The sequence below is a fragment of the Pongo pygmaeus genome, chromosome X (assembly GCF_028885625.2).
Source record: "Pongo pygmaeus isolate AG05252 chromosome X, NHGRI_mPonPyg2-v2.0_pri, whole genome shotgun sequence".
Taxonomy (NCBI): Eukaryota; Metazoa; Chordata; class Mammalia; order Primates; family Hominidae; genus Pongo; species Pongo pygmaeus.
This window is the reverse complement of record NC_072396.2, coordinates 14,972,264-14,994,545: the sequence shown is the minus strand read 5'-3', so window position 1 is coordinate 14,994,545 and position 22,282 is coordinate 14,972,264. Positions and strand designations below refer to the sequence as shown.

The 22,282-nt window shown below is 36.0% G+C and overlaps 1 protein-coding gene across 2 annotated transcripts in view; it reads right to left on the bottom strand.

Moving 5' to 3' along the window:
* GLRA2 (glycine receptor alpha 2) overlaps nucleotides 1-21,940 on the bottom strand; it is a 213,211-nt gene extending 191,271 nt beyond the window's left edge. For both annotated transcript variants that reach the window (XM_054471731.1, XM_054471732.1), the window contains exons 1-2: nucleotides 21,532-21,940; nucleotides 19,306-19,439 (exon numbers count right to left, since the gene is read on the bottom strand). In XM_054471731.1, coding sequence (XP_054327706.1) covers nucleotides 19,306-19,439; nucleotides 21,532-21,599 — 202 coding nt within the window. In that variant the 5' untranslated portion in view covers nucleotides 21,600-21,940. The remainder of the gene's footprint in view (nucleotides 1-19,305; nucleotides 19,440-21,531) is intronic.
* Between the last annotated feature and the right edge of the window lie 342 nt (nucleotides 21,941-22,282).

Genomic DNA, 22,282 nt, shown 5'->3' with positions numbered 1-22,282 from the left:
CAAATGAGAGCATGCATATGACACACTTAACATGTTGTCGGGCACATCATGAGGAACACATTGCCTTTGTATACCCCACCCACACTCCAAGTCTTCACCTCATTTTCCACCTCTTCCTTACACTTCGGCCATTATCAATTCCCCTTATTCAGAACTTCTAATCTCCATAACATAATTCCATATATAGCTGTACAATTACATAGAGAGGAGTTGGCTTCTGTTGCTCAGACTTGTTTTATGTCTGTTATTTCATTTGCTGAGGAAGATGATGCATTGCTAAAGGACAAAAGTTGCCTGTCACTGCTTCTATAAGTTCTCAAAGTTGCTATACATTAGACACATCATAAATGTCCCTCATAAATACTTTGTAATTAATTTGTACCTTACTACAAAATTAACTTGAATTTGTACATAAGCAGCAAGTACTTCCTCTGCTTAAGATAAGAACAAGTAAATTATTTCAGAGAGCAGTCTCCTTTGTTCTGAAGGAACATCATCCCAGCAAGCAGCCCCCAAATGTTTCCCTTTCCTATTCCCTGAGCAAGCTTGGGCTCTTCATGTGTGTTGGAAAGTAATAATAAAGAGAATAAGTTATAGACTTCATGTCTCAGACTTACAGTTTTCTCTCACTATGCCCAAATGATTTGAGATTGTTAAATGAAAACATTCCTAGGGTCCGGAGAAAAACTCTATTTGGAAGCAGACTATAGGACTAGATAAAATCTCATATGAAAGGGCATGTTTTTGGTATATCATAGCATTTTCTTGAAATATGTGTAAGTACATCACAAATTTGCACTCAAAGATGTAAAAAAATGTTTACAAAATGCCGTTAGTCAGAGACAAAATCATGTAATGTGTAGCCCATGGAGGCAGTAGTCCCTGTGTCTCTTCTGTTTTCCTTAGCCACCAACTGTTCTCTACCACACCTCCACCCCACGATCTACAACCTAGTTCCAATACATCCCAAGCAGAAAGCTGTTGGGTGATTGGAGAGAAATCATTTTTGCTCATTCGTTTGATTATTCATCAAATATTTATGGAGGATTATTAATGTGCTCAAATCTGAGGATGTAAAGTTAAATAATAAACACATCCTTAGGCACGCCTCCAGATTCACAAGCCCCCAGCATGGCTGTAATTAAGAAATGATTATAGGCTTGGTGTATAACAGTACAAATCTTTAAGGTTTTTACTATCCCACTAATAGTACTGAGGGCAGACTCATGCTAGACTGCCTGGAATCAAAAGCCATTTCTGCACTCTTACTAGCTGTATGACCATAAGCAACCAAAAACAATTTCTGTTCTATTTTCTTATCTGTAAAATAGGGATGATAATAACCTTCTCTGTAAGGTTATTGGAAGGATTAAATGAGTTAATATGCAAAGTGCTTAAATGCTTGACACATAGTAAGGATTCATTAATATAAACCAACAATGTTATTATTAACAATTTCTGAGTTCCTACAATGAAAACGGTGTGAAATATATGCATGGGTGCAGTGAGGAATAAAGCACTGGCTAAGAAGTGAGCTGATGGATAACTTGGACACTGAGTCCCTTTACTTCTGTTCATCTTTTGTCTGAGAATTGTGCATAATACCTTCTGGCTTGATCTTCTGGGACATATGTTTGAAATACATAAAATATCTTCCTACTCAATAAGCCAACTGAGAAGTATAAATTTTTTTTTAGAAAAGTCTGTTTTCATGATGTGTTTAAAATTTTTAAATGCTTTTTGAATCTTTGTGGTCTGTCCTGGTGGCAAAGATGGCAGGTATCAAAGCATCAAGGGCCTAATGCTCTTTTTTAGCTTCATGGTGACTGTGCCCAGGACCAGCCCATGCTTGTGGCAGCAGCCCCTCTATGGCAGATGACAGAACACTACTTCACCAAGAAAATACAGATCATTGGATGTGAACTTATTTGACTACCTTCCCCTCCACCTGTAAAACTTATTATCAGAGTAAGGAAATGGTATTCCTCCTTCAGTGCAAAGGTAATCTCTTCATCTACCTTATGAGATTGATTCTTCCTGCTCCTTCTAGAACTCTCCTCCATCAATTATCCTCTATTTCACTCGTACTTTCAATCTCCCTTTCCTTTATTCTACAAATGTACCCTTCTCATCTTAATTTAAAAACAAAAAACAAACAAAAAAAAACCTCCTTTCCCTCAAATTCTGTAATCTAGTATTCAATCCCTCTCTTTCTCTTTGGCACCAATCTTTTAAATGATAAATCTACAGACTTACTTTTCCCCACTTTCTCAAATCTCATTTACTCTACCAACTCACTATGGGCTTTTGTATCACCACTCTAGGGAAATGGGCCTTGCTAAGGTCAAAAATGTCCCAATGGTCAAATCCAATGATCTCTTTCTCTTGTTCTTTCTACTCAACATTCCTGCTGCACTTGTCGTGGTTGCTTTCCTCATCTGCAAAACTCCCTCTTCCCTTAATATCAATGACTGCATCTCTTTCTGGTTCTCCTCCAGATTTTCTAACCACTCTTTCTCTGTATCCCTTGTTGAGTCCTTCTCTTCCTCTTATTCTTTCAATGTTCATGTTCATGGAAATCCTATTCTTATTCATCTTCTATGTTTATTCTACACATTCTCACTGGGTGATCTTAGCAATACTGTCATTATATGATGCCTACTATTCCTACATTTATAGCTCTGGTATCTGTTCTTGGCTCCAGATTAACATTTTCAACTGTAGATTAGATATCCTCGTATGTCCCTTACATGAATAAACAAAATCACTGTCTGCTCAGTTGCTCAAAATGGAACCTTGAGTCAAACATTACTCTTTCTATTGTACCCGCTACATCTTGTCTGATGCAATTTTACCTTAAGTTTATCTTGTGAATCTTGCCCCTGTTTTCTAACCCATTGCCACTCCCTAAGGCCAAATCTTCATCATCTCTCTTTTATGGATGATTGTCCTGGAACCCTGGTCCCTTACCTTTTTCGTATATCCTTTGAAAGGTATCTTGAGTTATCTTCTTAGAAATCATATGTAATTATGCTCCTTTTCTGCTTAAAAACCTTGATTGCCTTCCTGTTACCTGTGGTTAAATCTATGCTTCAATAATCTTCTTTACATTCTGGCCTTAACTAACTTTATTCTGTAGGCTTTATCTTCTATGATTTATCCCTTTTACTTCCTCCAGATATACTCATCTTTTATTATCCCCCAAACTAGCAATGTTCTTTCCAGACATGGACAGTTCTCTATCTGAAATTCCCCTTTTCATTCATTGAACACCTATTTGTCTCTCAATACCAAATTCAAGTACCTCCTCTTTTATAAAGCCTAGAGCTACTTCTTTTTCCTCCTCAGTGAACTGAGTTCTCCTGTATCAAGGGCCCTCTAGAGAAAAACAAAGGTCATCACTATTAGTGGATACCTTAGTTAGCCCCCCTAGTCTTTTGTAAAGATTTTTGGTTCACTGCCTCATAATCTGGGAGAATCCTGTACTTGAGAACTACTCTTCAATTTTTTTGTAAAGCTGGAAGATGAAGCTCAAGAGGAGAATTTCAGAAGATGCCAACCACAGACTCACTGGTTGGAAGGAAGTATGGGCCATAACCATGAAGTGAACCTGATATTACTTTAGCAGTCAGAACTCCCTGGCAATTCAGGTATATCCAATATTATCAACATGTGTGATTTATGCGCCTTTGGTTTTATTTACTGAACACTGCAGACAATGAGTAGGAGAGTGCCTTAGGCCAGGGATTCTATTTGGATAAGTTAGATGTCACTATCCATCCATGCTCAGTATTAGGCATGGAAAAGAAAACTTTTTATAAATGGGATATTGGTACTGAAATAGTGGTAAAGTAGAAGAAGGTGGGATAGTAAAGTTGCAGGTTAGAATGCTGATAAGTTAACAATTCTCCTTTGAATCACCCTCTACTTTGTACTTAGCGCAGTGTCCTATGCATAATAAATGCGTGATACATGTCTACATGTAAATAAATCCACTTACTCAACATTAAATATCTATTAAGCTCCTAGATAAACAGAAAGTGCACAAAAACCTGGGGCTTCAAAGATAAATTCACTTCAACCTGTAATAGAAAGGGCAGCAGCTATGTTACAAATATATTCAATAAAGTATTGCAGATGGGGAATGAGTGTCCCTGTTGTCATTTTCTAATGACTTATACTCCCCTCCATCCTAGGTTATATATAAGGAAAGGTAGTGTTTGTCCAAGTCCTATTTGGCAGCAGGATAACGTTTTCTTCCGTTAAATAACAAGAATGATAAAATTCTGGCTGTTTTCTATTCAAGAAAATGCAGTGAGGAGTCAAATGAGATGATACATATGAAAGGACTTCATGAATTTTAAGTGAATCACAATTATTAGCAGATAATAATTTAATAACAGTTCAGTTTTTAATATTCAAGTTTGCATTGGTACAGATTCTGAGATTAAGGATTAGTATTATCCATTTTTAAATTTACTTGATAAATGTCTATTGACAACCTACCTACTGTCACATGTTGGAGATACAATGTAGAATGAGATAAGCTCAATCCTAATCTTCTTGAACTAGTCTAGGATGGAAAGAAATAGAGAAGCAACTAATCACAAGATAGACTCTAGACTGAGCACGTAGGAAAGGTTGGGATTTGTAGTTTAAGAGAGGCTTTCTAGAGGAAATGACATGATAGACTCTAGACTGAGCACGTAGGAAAGGTTGGGATTTGTAGTTTAAGAGAGGCTTTCTAGAGGAAATGACATTAACCTGAAGTCTGAGTAGAGAGTAAGCTGTTGGAAAGGCAGGGATGGTAGAGAGAAATGCAAGTGCCAAGCACCAGAAATAAAAGGTTTGAGGAATGGCAAATGGGGCATCGAGGCTGGAACATAGAGTGGGAAGGTGTGGCTTGAGATGTGGAATGAAGATGTTGAAACTGACAATATAGATGCTTGGCTTTCCCACTTCCTTGTCTCATTTCCTCACTCTCTTATCTGTCTCCCCTGATTGCTTATTCTTAATAAATCTCTTTTGCACAGGGTCTGCTTCTTGGAAACTCAACCTCAGACAGATGTAGTAAAGAACCTAAACATAGAGACCTTTGTGAGGCATGTACAAGTGCATGCACTTTATCCAAAAATGATGCGAAGGCCTAGGAGAGTTTCAAGGGTCATGAGAGACCTAGAATATCAAGGATACTAGTATTTTGAGCTCTGCACTCCCTTGGGTGACAGCTCAGCTTCCTTTTTCTGTGCATTCAGATAAAGATATAGCCAATCAGGCACCCCAGAGCAGCTGCACTATGGATTTTCTAAAAAAAGTACAGGAGTTTATTTTTGATCTTAGCTTTCCTTTAGGATCTATTTATTATGCCATCTTTATTTCTTTGCCTTCTTTGCACCTGCCACATCACCCATCTAAAGTCAATAATATTTTTTAAAGGTGTCATTCTGTGATGTATATAGCATATTACATGATGTCACTGATGGACACTTTTTGTTAATACCCTCAAGTGCTTTGCTCTATCACTGAAGCAGATAATTTATTCTGGCATTTATATGAAAAGTCAGACACTGAGAGGGTACCTGCTTATTTGAGACTTTATGTATGCATGGTTTATTATGGCACATATTGTTAGCACATGGCTCCAAATTTGTATGTAATAATTAATAATTAATCTTTTCAATCTGTGGGGGAATGACAGAGGCCCCATGATGAAGGAATAACTCAATCATGAAAGCTTCACATGTCAATCCACTCTTACTGAGCTTCACAAAGATTCCTTCAGCCAAACTACAGTGCTGTTAACTATACATTGGCACCTCTTAAATGAACTCATTCTGGGGGATGGAGGTGCTATAGAAGACTTTTTACCCAGGAGCCATTTGCAAACCCAGTTTCAACTGTAGGCAGAAAAAAAAAATCCCACGTGTGTAATTATCCTATCTGCAGAGCTGGTTGACAAGTAGAATCGTGGAGTTTTCTCCTTGAGATAAGTGTATTCTTTTGCCAAGGAAATCCTTTTTTTAATGGGGTTTAGGATATTTGCCCCAAGTCACAAATCCATACACTCTGCGGAAAGCCCTGCCTGTTATAAACTTTGTTGGCATTCAGGAGAGCTATGGAACAGGAAGCCGCCTGCTGGGTTTTAAGTGGGAATATTTGCTCAGAATATTTGATTAAAGGATGCACTTAAATGAGGCATATGTGCATGATAAACAAACGTGAGTCAGAAACTTGGGGGAAATAAAAGGAACACATATTCCAGACTGTGGATAATTCCTTTTATGTTGGGAGAGCTAGAGAAATATGTCTGATAATATAGGATTAGTTTGATAAAGATCAGGTTAAGCATGCCACTGGTTACAGAGTGGGCACGGATTCTAGGAAATGAAATGGTAATATTTCAGATAAAATAAATACTGAAAAGTATGGCAACCTTATTAACAAACTGTGACCTTAAATTTTGGAGAGAACAGGTAGCCTGGCATTCATCTATTTAAAAGGGCCTCTGAAAAAAGTGAAATTTTCAGTGCCAGGGCTTCCTATTCACAAGGCATGACCCTGGGCATATGTAACATTTCCTTTCAAACAGGGATGATGTCTTAAATTTTTATATTTTGGGAAGACACTGTATATACTTCCTTTGGAAAGCAAATCTCAGGGTTCCAAAGAAAATCTTATCCTCTTGTTCATATTCCTTGACATCTATAACTAATAATTCAGCAAAGCCACCTTCTCATACCCCAATATCTAATGACACCATCTGTCCCTTGGAAATGGAGAAGCTGTGACCCTGGAAGCAAATGATAGCAAAGGATCTAAGTCAGGCACTCAGATGATATAAAACAAAATTTGAAGTCAAAGTAAGCAAATGTGTGCATGCCCAAATAACTTCTTTATAGTTAACCTTTATTCAGTTCTTCTTCAAGATGCAGTGTATCTAAGACTGCCAACCTCAATCAAAAGACAAACTTAATCAGTGCTGTGGTTTTAATGTGTCCCCCAAAGTTCATGTGTTGAAAATTTAATCCCCAATTCAGTAATGTTGAGAGGTGATGCCTCTAAGAGATGATTAGGTCATGAGGGCTGTGCCCTCATGAATGGATTAATGTCATTGTCATAGGAGTGGGTTAGTTCTCACTGGAATGGCTTCCTGATAAAAGGATGAATTCAGTCCCCTTCCCCTTCTTCCTTATGCCCTCTTGCCCTTCTGCTTTCTACCATGGGATGATGCAGCAAGAAGACCCTCGCCAGATGCAGACTCCTCAGCCTTGGACTCCCGAGCCTCCAGAACTGTAAGAAATAAATCTCGATTCTTCAAAATTACCCAGTCTGTGGTATTCTGTCATAGCAACACAAAATGCACTAAGACAATTGGTATCCCATTATCTGTGGGCTGTACAGTGGAATACTAGCAATGCTAATGTCATCACTGTGGATACTTTGTCTCAAATAAAGGATTAGTTTGATATAGAATGTGGAGGGGCTCCATCACCAATGTGTTTTCACCTAGTGTGTAAAATAAATGACATGAATCAGGAGCCATTGATTAAGCCTGACGTGGCATCACTATTTTCCTACCCCTACTCTGTTATTCCTAAGAGCCTGGATTGAGAAGAAGGGAGAAAAAAAAATCATGCTTGCTTGCTTGACAAACACTCTCAGAGAAAGCATGGAGGAGGAACTAGTAATTTAAAAGTATATATTATATTTAAGAATATCTATATATAATCATCCTTTCCCCAAGACATTTAGTGATATTTCAAAGACATTTCGTTTTCTCCGTCCATCTTCATTGCAAACAATTTTCAATAGTTTTTCCTTGGAATTTATATATTGAAGTATATGAAACATTATCATTTTTAAGCAGAGAAACTTAGAATGATTTAATATTAATAAATAGGAAGTTAATCTTAAATCTGCACAAGTTATTTAAGATAAATATTGCATAATTTCAATTTTAAATTAGATTTTTGGTATAGATTTAAATTTTTAAAATTTCATTGCAAGGAAGTGATGGAAAAAATATTCTCAGCAAATGAGTGGAAATTGCACAACTACAAGATTTACCCATTTTTGAAAGCTGCCTGAAAAAGAAGATAGCAATCCAAAAGAAAATTCTTCATACAGGTATGAAACTTTGTCATATACTGCTGAAGAAATGTCTCTAATTCAGGGTTAAAGGTCACTTGTTTAAATGTATATATTTGTCAGCTTTTGTAAATCACAAAGACTAAAACAGTAGGTGATTATTAGATCCAAGTATTTTGATGTATTGACTAATTTATTTTCTCTATGCTTTTCAAAATGCCACTGTTTGTTTATTTATTCATGTAGATGAAGCAGGAGAAAAATAGACTACAATAATATTCTAACTTGTAGAGTAATTCTCTTGTGGCATCATAATGCCAATGTTGACCATGAATCAAAATGAAAGCCTCATTTACTGAATGCCGGGCCCTTCTCACTCTTATGAATATTCTCTTTCTGGGAAATTATTATATTTTATGTATATTTAAGTTCCCCATCATCATCATCATCTATTTTCATGGCAAAATTTGTTTAGATTTCTGGATTTTACCAAAACTACATTTTCCAAAATGTTCCATAAAACACTGGTTCTCCAGGATGTTACTCATGATAAGGAATCTGTGATCAAGTGAACATCAGGAAAACCCCTGTGTAAAAAAAGTTTTTAAAATATTTATTTGTGTATTTATTTTTACTACATATTTTCTCACAACTTTTTAATATGCTAATGGATATTAAGTCTCTCTCAGAGGATGTTTTGCAGAATTTCCTGTACTTATTTTACATTTAAAAACTTAGAGAGCATTTCATGGACTAGAGTTTTGGGAAACATCTTTGGCCAGATGCTGAATTAAAGAAACTTGGTAGCTACATTTCCCAGAAGCAGCCTTTGTACATGAATTTGCTACCTCCAAACCAAGAGCAAGGGAAAAATTGTAATAGCTTATTTCTTCAGTAATCTCTTCATAAGTTTCCAGGGTCTTCCCTGCAATAACAATTCTGAATGAAATATTGGGAGTTGAAATAAGGTAGAGACAACTGTTAAAAATGCTGGACAGAATTAATAATTTCCAAGAAAGGAAACATTATCTAGGAAGATTGGGTGCATCCAAGTTCTCTGGGTGAGTCAACAATTTACAAAAGGATATACCCAAAGATATTAATTTAGACTATTAGAACCAGGGACCATCAAAGTTAGAAATGAAGTAGAGAGACATCTTGTTCTAAGTCCTTTTTTTTTTTTTTTTGCAGATGACAAGAGTGACTCCCAAAGAGGTTAAGTGGCATGCTCCAGGTCATAATTGTCAAAACTGGAGTTAAAATCAGGCCTCATGAGTCTCAATTTAGATATTTTTTTCTCTTAGAGGATTTTCCCCCTTCATTTCGTAAAACAATATAGGCACATAGGATCTTGGGAAAAATACTATAAAGAAGGTATCATCCTTCTGATATAAGGGCAAAAATGTCTTATTCTAGTCCTGTAGGTCTTAACCTGTAGGGAGTAATGACTTTGTTAAAGTTGTAAACTTAAAATAAAATCCTAAGCCCCTACTGACTGAATGGACCCTCTTGTAGCCAAGGGGACTCCAGAAAAATCTTAAAATTGAGTGAGTTCCCAGCCACAATGGGACAGGAGGTTAGACACAACTCATTATACCTCCTCTCTTTTGGGGTTTAGACACAACGACTGACCAGCACTAATGTTAAAGTAGAGATCATAAGACTGACAGAACAAACTCTTTGTGGCAATGAGATACGAAATTATATACAGGACCTAAAACCATGCTAGGCAAGGGGTAAGTCATGCACCCTACACTTAAAGAATAAACTATGTTCTAACTGCCACAAGGTTGTCTTTTTTTTTTCTTCACTAGCAGTTAAATAAGGACTGGTCTCAAGATAAGCAATATTAAAACAATTACAACTCATCCAGTTCACAGATGCTAACTGATCCCCTGTTCCATCAACCATAACTGCAGCTTTCACCGGACAAGCGACTGATGTCAGTAACTTTCTCCTAATAAGAAGACCACCAACCATGGACTGATGATTCTGGCTGGTTTAAAGAGATCGCTCTTGCATGCCTCTGTGTCCTAAAAAGGCCTTTTGACATACAGGCCCTAACTGTAAGACATTTAAATGTTAAGTCTCCACCTCAAAGTGAACATGGGTTGTATGTTACATGCATGTTTGCTTTATACACATGCATCAGAACCACCTTTGTGAATATTCGTAGCCTTCTGTAACCTGTTGAATATGTATGTTTAGCCAACCAGTTCAACATAAAGCTCCTATCCCAACCGTTCCTCCTTTGAAGTGCCTGTCTCTGGTCTTGTCCAAAGACATGCTTCCCAGGCTGCAGGATGGTCACCTTGCAGACTATAACCCTTTACAAGAAATAAAGTCTCTCCTTTCCTTTTCCAAATTTATAGATTTAAGTTAAGTTGACAAAATGAATACTCCAAGATCCCATCATCCATATATTCTGTAGATGGAGAGGTGTGGGGCTCAGGATTTGCGTTTTTAACCAGACTCTCAGGTGACTTTGAAGCAGGTCTTCTGAAAAATGTGGCTTGAGAAACACATCTGGTTGGTTGCTAATTTGTTTTAGTATTAAATCCTAAATCCTTTGATTTGGCATACTACATACAAACGTATGTAATAAACCAGAGTTAATTCAAAGGAAAAAGTAGAATATGAGAAATCCATTGTGAGCACCGTACATTATATTTATAAATTTTCCTGAATCACATCATCTAACTTAAGTTTGGTTTGCCAAATGTGTGCCTCATTCACTTTTCAGAGACTCTGAGGTTCAAATATAAATAAAGAGATCCCTTGTTTTCTGAATACATTTATTTGGGTGGTGGGAAATGGGCAAAATGCTTTTTCTAATAGAAAGCCTGATGAAAGAAATCTTGACTGTCTTGTTGGTCACGAAGTGGTTATTAGAAATCAACATCTTGAAGTATTTAAATGCAAATAAATTAGAAGAAGGTATATTATATCACCTTCTATGTATGTTTGGTTTAAAAATGAAGTAAAAATTGTGTGGTACAGTAGTCCTGGGCTTTTCCTAACGTAGGAGAATTGCCAAGATAAGTAGCTGTATTTCAAGTGTGATAATCAAACCAGCCAAAGAGCGGGAAATGAGCAACTGTTCCCAGAACTCTCCATTTCCTGGAAATGCACACTACTCTGCCCCTGGTCTTCATGCCTTTTTAACCCCTTACCCAATCTTTTCTTCTAACACCCTTTCACAAGGTCTATGCAGAGCAGAAGAGCATGAAGGGAAAGAATTTATCTCAAAAATGCTTCTCCAGAGAGACTTGGCATTAAATCGTCTGCTCAAATCCAAACCCACAACACATCCCAGCATGGGGAGCCTGGAGGGAATTACTGTAGGGACAAGCACATTAATATTAGCAAATATATTAAATCAGACAGAAGGAAACTGTATTAATTATTTTCATATGCTCCACAGGAAGATCTCTCTTTTTTTTCTCCCTCCGCGTCTCTCTCTATCCCTCGCTCTCTTTCTCCTTTCTCTCCCCTCTGTCTCTTCCTGTCTCTCTCCCTTTATTTCTAGTGCCCCCTCCCTTTCCTCCCCACCTTGCACCCTCCCCAGTTCCGTCCTTCTTTCTCTTTCTCTCGCACACACATATACACCAATCCATTTATTGCACCTCTTCCTGTTTTCTATTTAGGAGACAGAACAATCACATTACACTATATTTCTCTCTCTTCTCTGCTTTTGGGGATAGCACTTATCTATTGGGATAATATATCCAAATGGTCTCCAGACCGATCAAAGAAGGCTTACTAAATTTGTCATCAGCGTTGAAGATGTCTGCTCAACCACCTGAATGGTGAGGGGTGAGTTTGCTCTTAAGTTGACATTTGTGCTGGTTGTCTTCCATTTCCCCACCCCAACCACTCTCTTCTCTTCTATTCTCTGTACCCTAGGAAGCTGTCCTTCAGGGTTTGTATCAATGGGCTCCCTTGCTGTCTGACTGTTAGTTGAATCTGGCTAATGAAAGGCTCCCACAGGAGAATGGAAAACAGGAGGAGGGCAAGGTCTGGATATTTATTCCCAGGCTTACTTCCTGCTAGGATAGCACAAATTGACTACACTCCTCCACAGGTTTCATTAGGTGACCCTTCTGTATAGCTGCCTTCACCAGGTTCTGGTAATCACTCCCTCCCTTGCTTCTTCAGTTCTGTTGATAGTCCCAGAATACTACACTCTCCCTTTAAGAGTTGTTTTTTTCTCTCACACCATTGAAATGTGTGGTCTCTTTCCTGCAAATATCCTGGATATTTGCTCCAAAGGGAGCCCAGAATGCTTCCAAAGACCTTGTTATTGAGGCTTCGTCAAACATAGTTCCATTTTTAAGACCCTGTTCCACAGTGTCTGAGCAACACACCAAGAAAAATGTCCAACACCATCAAGAACAAACCAATTACTATTTTTTTCTCACTCTAAACCTAACTGTCCCAACTGAACACATTATACTGTCCATTCATTAAGCACCAAGAGACCTGAATATTGATGCCATTTAAGGCTCAGATTATCAGCAAAATTGACTGAATTATCCTTCAGGACATGGAGGACCAGCAAGCTCTATAAACTAAGGATAAAAATATTTAAGTTCATTCAATAATGAAAATTAAGGATATGGGGTCACCCAGAATCAACCAAGGAGCAATGCAGTACTTTCTCGAAGACTAAATGATGGGCTTCCATTTCTGGTACGCTTAACCTGCCATGTTGTGAGACCAAATGCTCTCTTTTAAATATTTGTTCTAAAATAGGAAATCATCTCAGTGCTATTGTGCAGTGAACCTTGCAACTATAGTAACTGGACAAGAAAATACATCAGAAATGGCAGTCATATTATCTTCAGTTAAATTTAAGGTCCTCCTTTATAGGACTAAGTTAAATTTGTTCTATTTCTCTTACTTGGATTATTTTTTTTAATGAGTCCAAGAAAATAATCAGAGATGGGATTTGAATGGGTAAAGATAATTCCTTCCCACAAATGGCTCCCTCTTTGTTTTATATTTAGGAATATGAAATAGCTGTTTCAGGTTGGAAATTTCCCCACTGAACTAATAAAAGGAAAACCAACTGAGGCATATGACATCTACATTATGGTTACTCTGGTAGGAATCTAAGATGCCCGAATTTCTCTAACTTGTTTCTTTCCATTTAGAAAATCAAGCAGCTGTTTTCACAATACACAGTAAGTGTTGGCTATGAAAGAAAAATGGTGGAATTGCAATAATAACTCAAATTATCTGTATAATAGTAACAGTTGAAAACAAATAATTCATGCTCATGATATCATTTGATCCTCAGTACAACCCAAGTGAGGCAGGTAAAGGCGGAAGAAAACCTGAGGCACAGATAGGTGAAGACATCTTTTCTCAAAAATGGCTGAACCAGAACTTGAACCCAGGTCCTCTGGATCCAAGTTCAGGGCTCTTTCCACTATACTACCCTGTCACTATGGAATGAAAGACATGCTGACAAACTTATTGCAATATGCTTTACCAGGGTGCATTAGAATGCTGTAGATGCCCTCTTGATGCCACTTCAAATCCCTGAAAAACCTTGTGGGTCCATAGTAGGAGCCTAGTATATACAAATGTGTTGGTTCATGTTCATACAGCATACAAAAGCTGTATGAACACCAAACAACACATTTGTATAATAAATTGTGACACAGCCAGTGATTTTTGATGTTCAAAAATCTTCATCAATATTGTCTCTGAACGAAACTATCATATATGTTTCCCTTTGTTACTCCCAGCCTTTCAATAACCTTTTTCCTCTATTGTCTTGTTTTATAATGCCTTGCACCATCAATATTCTTCCCCAGTGCCAGACTACAACCAAATACTCTCGTTCGAATTATGGAGTAAAAGACTAATTGGGCTTACTGTCATTTCTATCAGGTGGTTTTAATATGAAATAAAATCTTTAATCCAAGAACAGAAGCAACAGTGCTGTAATTTTAGCCATTATAATAGCAAGCTAGGTTAGAATAGTTATTGGACAAGGGATTTCTTTCAAGGGCTTGGGTACTATTGAAATCAGGCCACATGCATGTTACCGCACTTAAAGTAAGAGTGACACTGACTCTAATCTGCCACCATGGACCATACTACCCAAGAGAGGCGCTCCCTTGAGCTTTACCTCTCTGGAAGTGCTTAACAATTAATTACCCTTTTGAATTGGAAATACATGTAATGACGAGCATTCAAGAAGCATGCAGAGAAAAGTAACTTCTTCCTACCCCTGTCTCCCTGGCATCCAGTCACCTTTCTCAGAAGCACCTGATATTTCCACTCTCTTGTGTATCTTTTAGGGACATTCTATTGCATATACAAACACAGCATTTGTGCATATATATAGACATACTAATATATACATAGTCCCCCATGCTATATGTACTTTGCAAGGTAATTTTATAATAATTTGTCCTAAAATAAATCCATTCTTCCTTTCCTTCTTTCTATTCTCCCTTAGTTGTCCTTTAATTTCTTCAATGAATGGTTCCCACTGATACCTATAGCCTATGTATTTAGCCAAGAGTAATTGCCCTAATGGGAGTGTCAACTGTCTCAGAACTGGGCTTAGTTCTAGGCCATTTTAAAATGACTGCTTTCATAATTAAAAGATAATGTCTCAAAAAATCATATGCTGTATTCTTATCATTTTAAAAGTTTTATAATTGACAACTTTGACTCATACTTGACATTCGTAGACACCTGAAAACTCTTTTTTTCTGTATACTTTTTAACAATGACTCTCATATTTTTCAATGTGGGCTTAGTGCCATTAGGGCTTTTTTTCATCTCAGCCATTAAAGAGTGATTTACCTCAGGCCTCTTCATTAATTAAGGGAGACCTAGAATTAAGGGAGAATATGAATTCTTCTGTGAGGAAGGTAACTGTCAAGCAGATCATCCAGATAATTCCATAATCACTTCCAAGGTGATTTATAATTGAACCAATTACTGCCTGTATTTCCTAATAAAACCACAGTGTCAGCATGGCCATGAAGTTACTTTTTCAGGTGCCCGGAGGCTTCTGCTACTTTCTGCACTCAGGCACAATGCTTCTGTTACTTGCAAGCATTTTGGTCTTCTTTCTTTCTCAGGTTCCATAGTAATGTCTGATGCCTACCAGGCTGATCAAACAAATGGCGATGCTGGGGTTGCATTGTCACTAACTGAAAGAAGCACCCTTTCCAAGTGTCCCTGCTGGACGCTTGTGCTCAAGCACCTCCTACAGGGGTTGGTATTCACAACATTTGAACTTCTTTAGCTCCACTTGGCTACAGACATGATCATTTTCCAGGGGCAAAATCTGAAGACCTCTGGTTTCATGGAAGTGGATCTATGATACTTGAAACACCTCTTGAGCTGCTAGCTCTTTGGAAATTGCAGAAAAACATATTTCAGGCAAATGTAGGTTTTAATGTCACACATTACACTTTCCAACTTAGGTCTCGAGATGTGGGAAAAAATAGTGTGCATGGCAGGCACAAAGAAGTGGAATGAATAATTATCTCCTGGCATTATCTACTCTAGATTCTATCCCAAAAAGAATGTTTGTTTTAGTGAAATGTATTTATTCACATCGGGATGAAAACTAGGATGTAACACTAAGTTAATTTTATTTTCAAAGAAAATTTCATTAAAATAGATAAAGGCTTTGTTTCAAAAAGAAAGAAACAGAACTAATGCATTTTGCCCAGATTTGAACATTGCATTAAAAGCCTAATGTTTAAAGTGCATTTTCAAGATACAATAATACTGACAGAAGACTGTCTGATAGGATGATGGAATAACACCATGATAAATCAACTGAAAATGAGACAAATCACCTAAGTGGGGAAAGAGGCTCATCTCTTGGTATAGAATCAACATTTACCATGGTTTCAGAAGCAGGTAATTGTGAATGGATATAGCTTGTGTTTTTATCTGAATTGAGGATTTTCATTAAATGTATGTTTTGACAAGATCTGAAACAGGTCTCTATGGATCTTATAGATAAAATTCAATTGACAACTCTGACTCATGACTTTGTTTATACACTTGTGCTTCAACACATCAGAAAAGCTATTTTTTCCCTATAGTTTCTAAGAATGTCTCTCAATTACAGAGTCTAAGTCTGAATCATTTCTGGTGGTTATCTTTTCTAGCTTACATCCATTTTTCCTTATTATGTATATGCCCATTATGACATCTTTCAAAGCCCACCAGGGATATGGAATAGACATGCAATATTTTACTGACTTGAAAGTATACAGGAAAAATTCTTTCCAATAAGAAAAATCATACTTATGCATTTCCTTTTCCCTTGCCAATGCAGGGCAGCAAGGAAAACAGAGAAATATGCTAATATTTAATAAGAATTCTAGAATAACCATTCTGTTTACCTCAGTGGCCCATATTTGGCTCTTGATTTTATTCTGGTGGTCAAATTTTGCCCTTCTATCTTCTTATCAGTCACCGTTATTTTAATTGTCAACATCATCATCACTATCGTATTTATAGTTATCACAGAAAATTGCTTTTTCACATTTACAGGGAGACCGTCACTATTCTATATGCATTCACATTTCCTAATCTCCCTTCATTTCTACCGACTATATTAAATTCCTCATTGATACACTGCTAATCAATCAACTATGGTAAGTATTATAGTGTTTATCTAAGCCTCCTCCTTGTTACAAGTTCCCTATTTTCTCTGTCTTTTCTTTCCTTCTCTTCACCTCAGCTAAGATCATCTTTGCTTGCCACTATGACTACTGGCTGGTCTCTCAAAAGTTACCACCCTCACATTCTACTACAACAACTAGTTGGAAGCACTAATCTTCATTAATTGATCTACCTTTTCTTCTCTGTCTTGGTTCTAATTTCCTTATCCTGGAGAAAAGGATCACTTATTTTCCCTACACTACCAATATTTTATGTATGTGTGTATATATAAAATAAGGTACTTCCCTGCCCTCTCAGATGTGGTGTGAGAGTGGATCAATAAAATATACATATGTAGAAGGATCATATTAGACATATAAAATTCCATGGGAACATCAAGAAAAAATTATTACAGTCTAAAATAATGGGGAGTGTTTTAAATCCAGGAATAATCAAGCTCCCCCAAATGAAGAGAACTTTGGGAGATGTCAGATAATTGATCTGATATAAATGGTCTATGTAAATAAATTTTATGAAGAGGTAGCAGTGTTCATTGAAGTGGAGAGTTAAAGGGAGAGGGAGATAAAACTCAGTGAATCCCACTAACGTTAGAGCCTTCTGTGATATCCACCCCATTTCTTTTTTATAAGTCATTAAAATATCCTGTACTTAGACTTTTAAGTAGTAGATAGATCGAAAAAAACATGGCCACACTTTGCTGAACCTGACATTCTCCTCATTTATTTATCCTTTGGAACCATGATAAATATCATTTCCCAAAGGTGATATCCCCAGAAGAACCAGGAAAAAATTGGATGTGGAAATGATGGCTCATTCTTGTGTGGTCACTTAAAGTAGCAATGTGAACATGGGTGTGTTTTATTACTCTTTGTACTTTCCTGCCCTTTTGAAAAAGTATTTCTAGAAAGAAATGAATAACTGCTATGAAACAAGATGCTTGTAAACTTGAAACAATTTTCCATCTCTGGACCTTCTCTATAAAGCTTTCCATTAATATCTTAATAGGAAATTATCTTTCCATTTCTTGGAATCCTGTAGCAATTTACCTATATTTCCTAATGGTGCTTTCCTATTTCTATCTAATAGTAAAAGTATTCATGTAACATCTCCTCCCTCCACTGAAATTTTTGACAGAAGCACCTAAACTGTTTCATCTCCCAGTTTTACAAAGCACCCGACAGTTGTTAGTATTTTGCAGATAGTCCAGACTCAAAAGTTGTTGAATGGCTTAGTGGATAAATATATGAATGAGCAATCCCATTGAAAGCTGGTTCTCAGTTTGTTACTCACAAGATTTTATTTCAAATATTGACTTCCAAAGCAATGACCACAAAATTAAGAAATGGGATGAACATGAAGATCTTTTTTTTTTTTTTTTTTTTTTTCAGAAAAATTTATCTCTGAATGTAGTTCAGTTATCTCTCTTGGAGATACTTAAAAAATACTATTTCGCCAAAATTCTGACATAATTTCTTTATAAAATATGCCCATACCTGGGTATATTCAGAGGTGTAACATTTAAAGAAGAAATGAATTTAAAATTTAGTTTTCATGCTTATATTTGCCAATAATAAAAATTAATCAACACTGAAGGAAAGTGTGCCATTAAATTGCTACTAAACAAAAGTAAGCAATGCATGAATTGCTACATAATATCCAGAACATTATAGGTTTCTCCTTTTACAAAATGTTATAAACACTTCACAATGCATTACGTTAAATTTCATTACAAGAAAAAGACAACATCACTTAAACTATGTATTTAAAAATTAAAGCATCAACATGATTCAGTTACTAGTAATTGATTCTTATTCATTTTTTTCTGATTCAGAATAAAAATAAACTAAATATATTTAAAAACATTTCTGCAGACTATTAACTATATTTTTGTAATGTTCAACAAATAAAAACAAAAAATATTGGTTTGCTTCTAATTGAACAAAGAAAGTATCCACCATCTTTGACATGTGCACTTTAAAATTCTGTGATCTTTGTTGATTTCAAATAAACAATTTCAAATAAACAATGAGAATGCTTAAACAAAAGGGAACAAAAAATTAGAACCTCTTCTTACAAAGTCTAAAAATTAAACAGGCCTGAAAGTACATAAAATGGCATATTTTATAGAGATTTAAACTCTACTTTGATGTAGGTATTTAAAATCAAAACCAAATATTCTGGTGTAACCACTGAATCTTGCATGCATCCTGGTAGATATTCAAGCAAGTCAAGTCTATCACTTGCTCTTGTATTCACTTTCAGCCACGCTCCCACTTAAGAAAAAATAGGGACTATGGCCATAATTTATGACACTAGTTTTATTCGTGAAATAGAACACAAACAAGGAAAGTTTTCAAATGTGGGAAGTGACAGATAAAAGGAAAATATCAGTAACTAATGCAAAAGAATACCAAAATAAAATGAACACTACACTTGTCATTTTCATTTTATAATTAAAAGCCCTGAAAATGTTTTTCAGTTAACTATTCAAACATCTAGAAGATTTCTCAAAGGCTTAACGTAAGTTTAAGTGGAACCTACCTTTAAAATTTGGCCTGATTCTTGCATCATATCCTGATGTCCTTCCCATTAACTTGTCCAAGAAATCTGAAGGAGATAGGGTCTGTGAAGGTTGTTTTCCAGACCTGGAGTCATGGTCTTTGCAGAAAGCCGTCCTAAACACATCATTAACTCTTTTAGCAACAATTTCATTTGCATCCCTTGAGAGCTAATGCTCACTGCATTTTTAACATTACATTTTGGTAAAGATATTTGATATGTTAGTATGAAGAAAACTAGAAAAATCCAAACTCTTTGGCCAACTTCTGAACTTGTACATGTTCTAAAGTTAACTTTAAATGATGAGAACTATAAATCCTGAGTCACGTCACCCAGGTTTCCAAACTTTAACCATAAGATGTTTGAGAACAGACAATGTATTTAGTTTTAGGTTGTAGATTTTATGTATATATAGTTAAAACTATTTATTCAGAGAAATGAGTGATAATTTTTAAATTCATGTGATTGTCTTAAAATCATTTCTATCTGACTTTAAAAAATTGTTTCAGCATTTCAGCCCTAAATATAAGTCATCTACCTTTTATAAGAAATATATAATAAGATGGGCAGAACAAACTTATTATTTCATTGCTTATTTTTCCCATCTGCTAGTTCTAATCCAACTATCAACTATTAATATTTGTCAATGTGATATCTAAAAGAGAACCTTCATTTGGACATTTCATTTCATTTTAAAATAGGTCAACAATGAGCATGTATATGACTTATTTTATCAGTTATTTATATATAAGCATTTAAATTGTTAACTCTCTAAAAAATATTAATGAAAACACACTTCTAAATCATTTTGACTTTTTATCACCAAAACACTGAAAGTTGGTGAAAAATTTCTCAGATTTTCATTTTCCTGTTAAAAGTAATAAAGAGCTTATTAAACATAGCATATTTGGTTTGTAGCAAAATTAATTATTTCACAATACCACTGTTAACTGAAATTTCTTCCCTAAAGTATATATTTTATAAGCTTTGTTTTCAATAGTTTAACAAATAGTGTCTTATGAATTCTATCACTAAGAAAATACCACATTCTTGCCAGCTTTTCAAAGAAGGGGTATTCAAAATAAGTGCAAAGATGATATAAATATTTTGTAGGAGTTAAAAATTGATACGATCATGCATAAATACTCACATTCTCATATGCAGATTCATCTGATTAATCAAGTATTATTTGATTATGATGGTGGTGGTGGTGAGGATGATGATGATGATGATGATGACTCTAATAAAAACCAGCCTATATTTTTTCTTAATCATAGTAGGAGGTGTAAACCTGAAAGGAACATAGTGGGTTTTCCCAGTATTCATAGCATTATTACTATGTGTTCCATTTATCTTGGTTCTGTGAAAAAATGCCATAAAATGTAATGAAAATTAAATTTAGAGTCCTATACTTTGTTGTAAGAGCATCTCCTGTCTCTGCTGAGTCTTCCACTCTCTGTTATTAGATGACTATTTCACTTACTGGTAATGATTTGATATTTTGAGGTATCAATTGATTTGACAACTATTCATAAACTACGTAGAAAATGCAAGCATGAAAATAGTAATTTCCCACTTTTTTAAATTATGCATGCTCCACTTCTCATTTGTACATAAATACAATTATGTCATATCAACTAAATTTTGGTAGGCAATCAATTTCCAAACAGATTGAATAGTAGAATATAGTAGTAAAAAGAAATTTTTGATATTTCAAGAAAATTCCTAAATTGTAGTCCTCACAGTATGCTTCTAGTTTCTGAAATATAACAGAAGTCCCAAGTTGGCTGAGAATTAGGGATCTTTTATATTTTATCTAAAATGAGCATGCTCCTGCCAAATTAATACAATCATCTTATATGAAAAACACTGCACCCAATAATCCCTTTAAATTACTTTCAGAAAAATAATCACCCTTATATAGAAATGTAAAGAGCATGCAACTCATCAGACTACCTTAATATCACATTGGCTGTGAAAATGTGTGTTGAATTGCATAGAGTGCGGCTTTGCATCATAAAACTTGCTTTTGTGAAAATTTACCACCCTCCCACTATTATTAGGCTTTTTAAATGAACAAAAGATATCTAACTTTCCTCTATAAAATTAAAATAATACAGTCCAGGGCACAGATAAATACACAACAGTTACATGACACATTCTCTTTTAAACAATTTAAATATCAACATGCAAAGTCGTTTCACCTACCTGAAGTGGTTTGTCTCTAAGAAAAATGCAAACAAGGCTGTCAAAATGTTCACTAGCTGCCGGTTCATTCCTGTTTCTGTGTTGCTTGTGGAAAATATCCCGAAATGATTCCAGAAAGATGCTAGGACAAAGTGTCTATTTATTGTCCAGATTCAAAATTTGGCAGGAACCTAGTTTCCTTGAAAATCAAAAAGAGATTTGGTTTTGTACAGTTTGCTGAGAAAAAAGAAAAAGTGCCAGTCCTGGGCATCATGGTCAGGTCAAACCGAGGCTTGGGACCATCAGTTAACCCAGAAAGACAAAGCCTCAGAACTGATGAATCCCCCAGCTGCTTTTCCGGAATAATAAAAATGCTGCTACCTTAATCGCATCACCATGCAAAGGGAGTTGGTGACAATGCCATGCTAGATAGCTTTGGCTTTTGTTTTATATCTTTTCTGTTTAGCAAAGCCCTTTTTCTAGAAAATGTTTTCTTTTAAAAAGAAGTTGTAAATGAGAGAGAAGAAAGGACTCTGCGCGCTGGAGTGGGTGGGGGGAAGAGGGAAAAATTGCTGAGATCCTGTGCTGGAATGAGGGCTATAGAATGAGACGGAGACGTGATCTTACCCAGCCTATAAATTTCAGCACTCGGACAGCTCCAAGCTCTGAAGTGCGCATGTTTCCTTTTTCAGTTGCTTGGGGCGGGGGTCGGGGAAAAGCATTCAAGAGGGGACGTGCCTGCTGTTCGAAGGCAAAGAGTGACTGGCCGTTC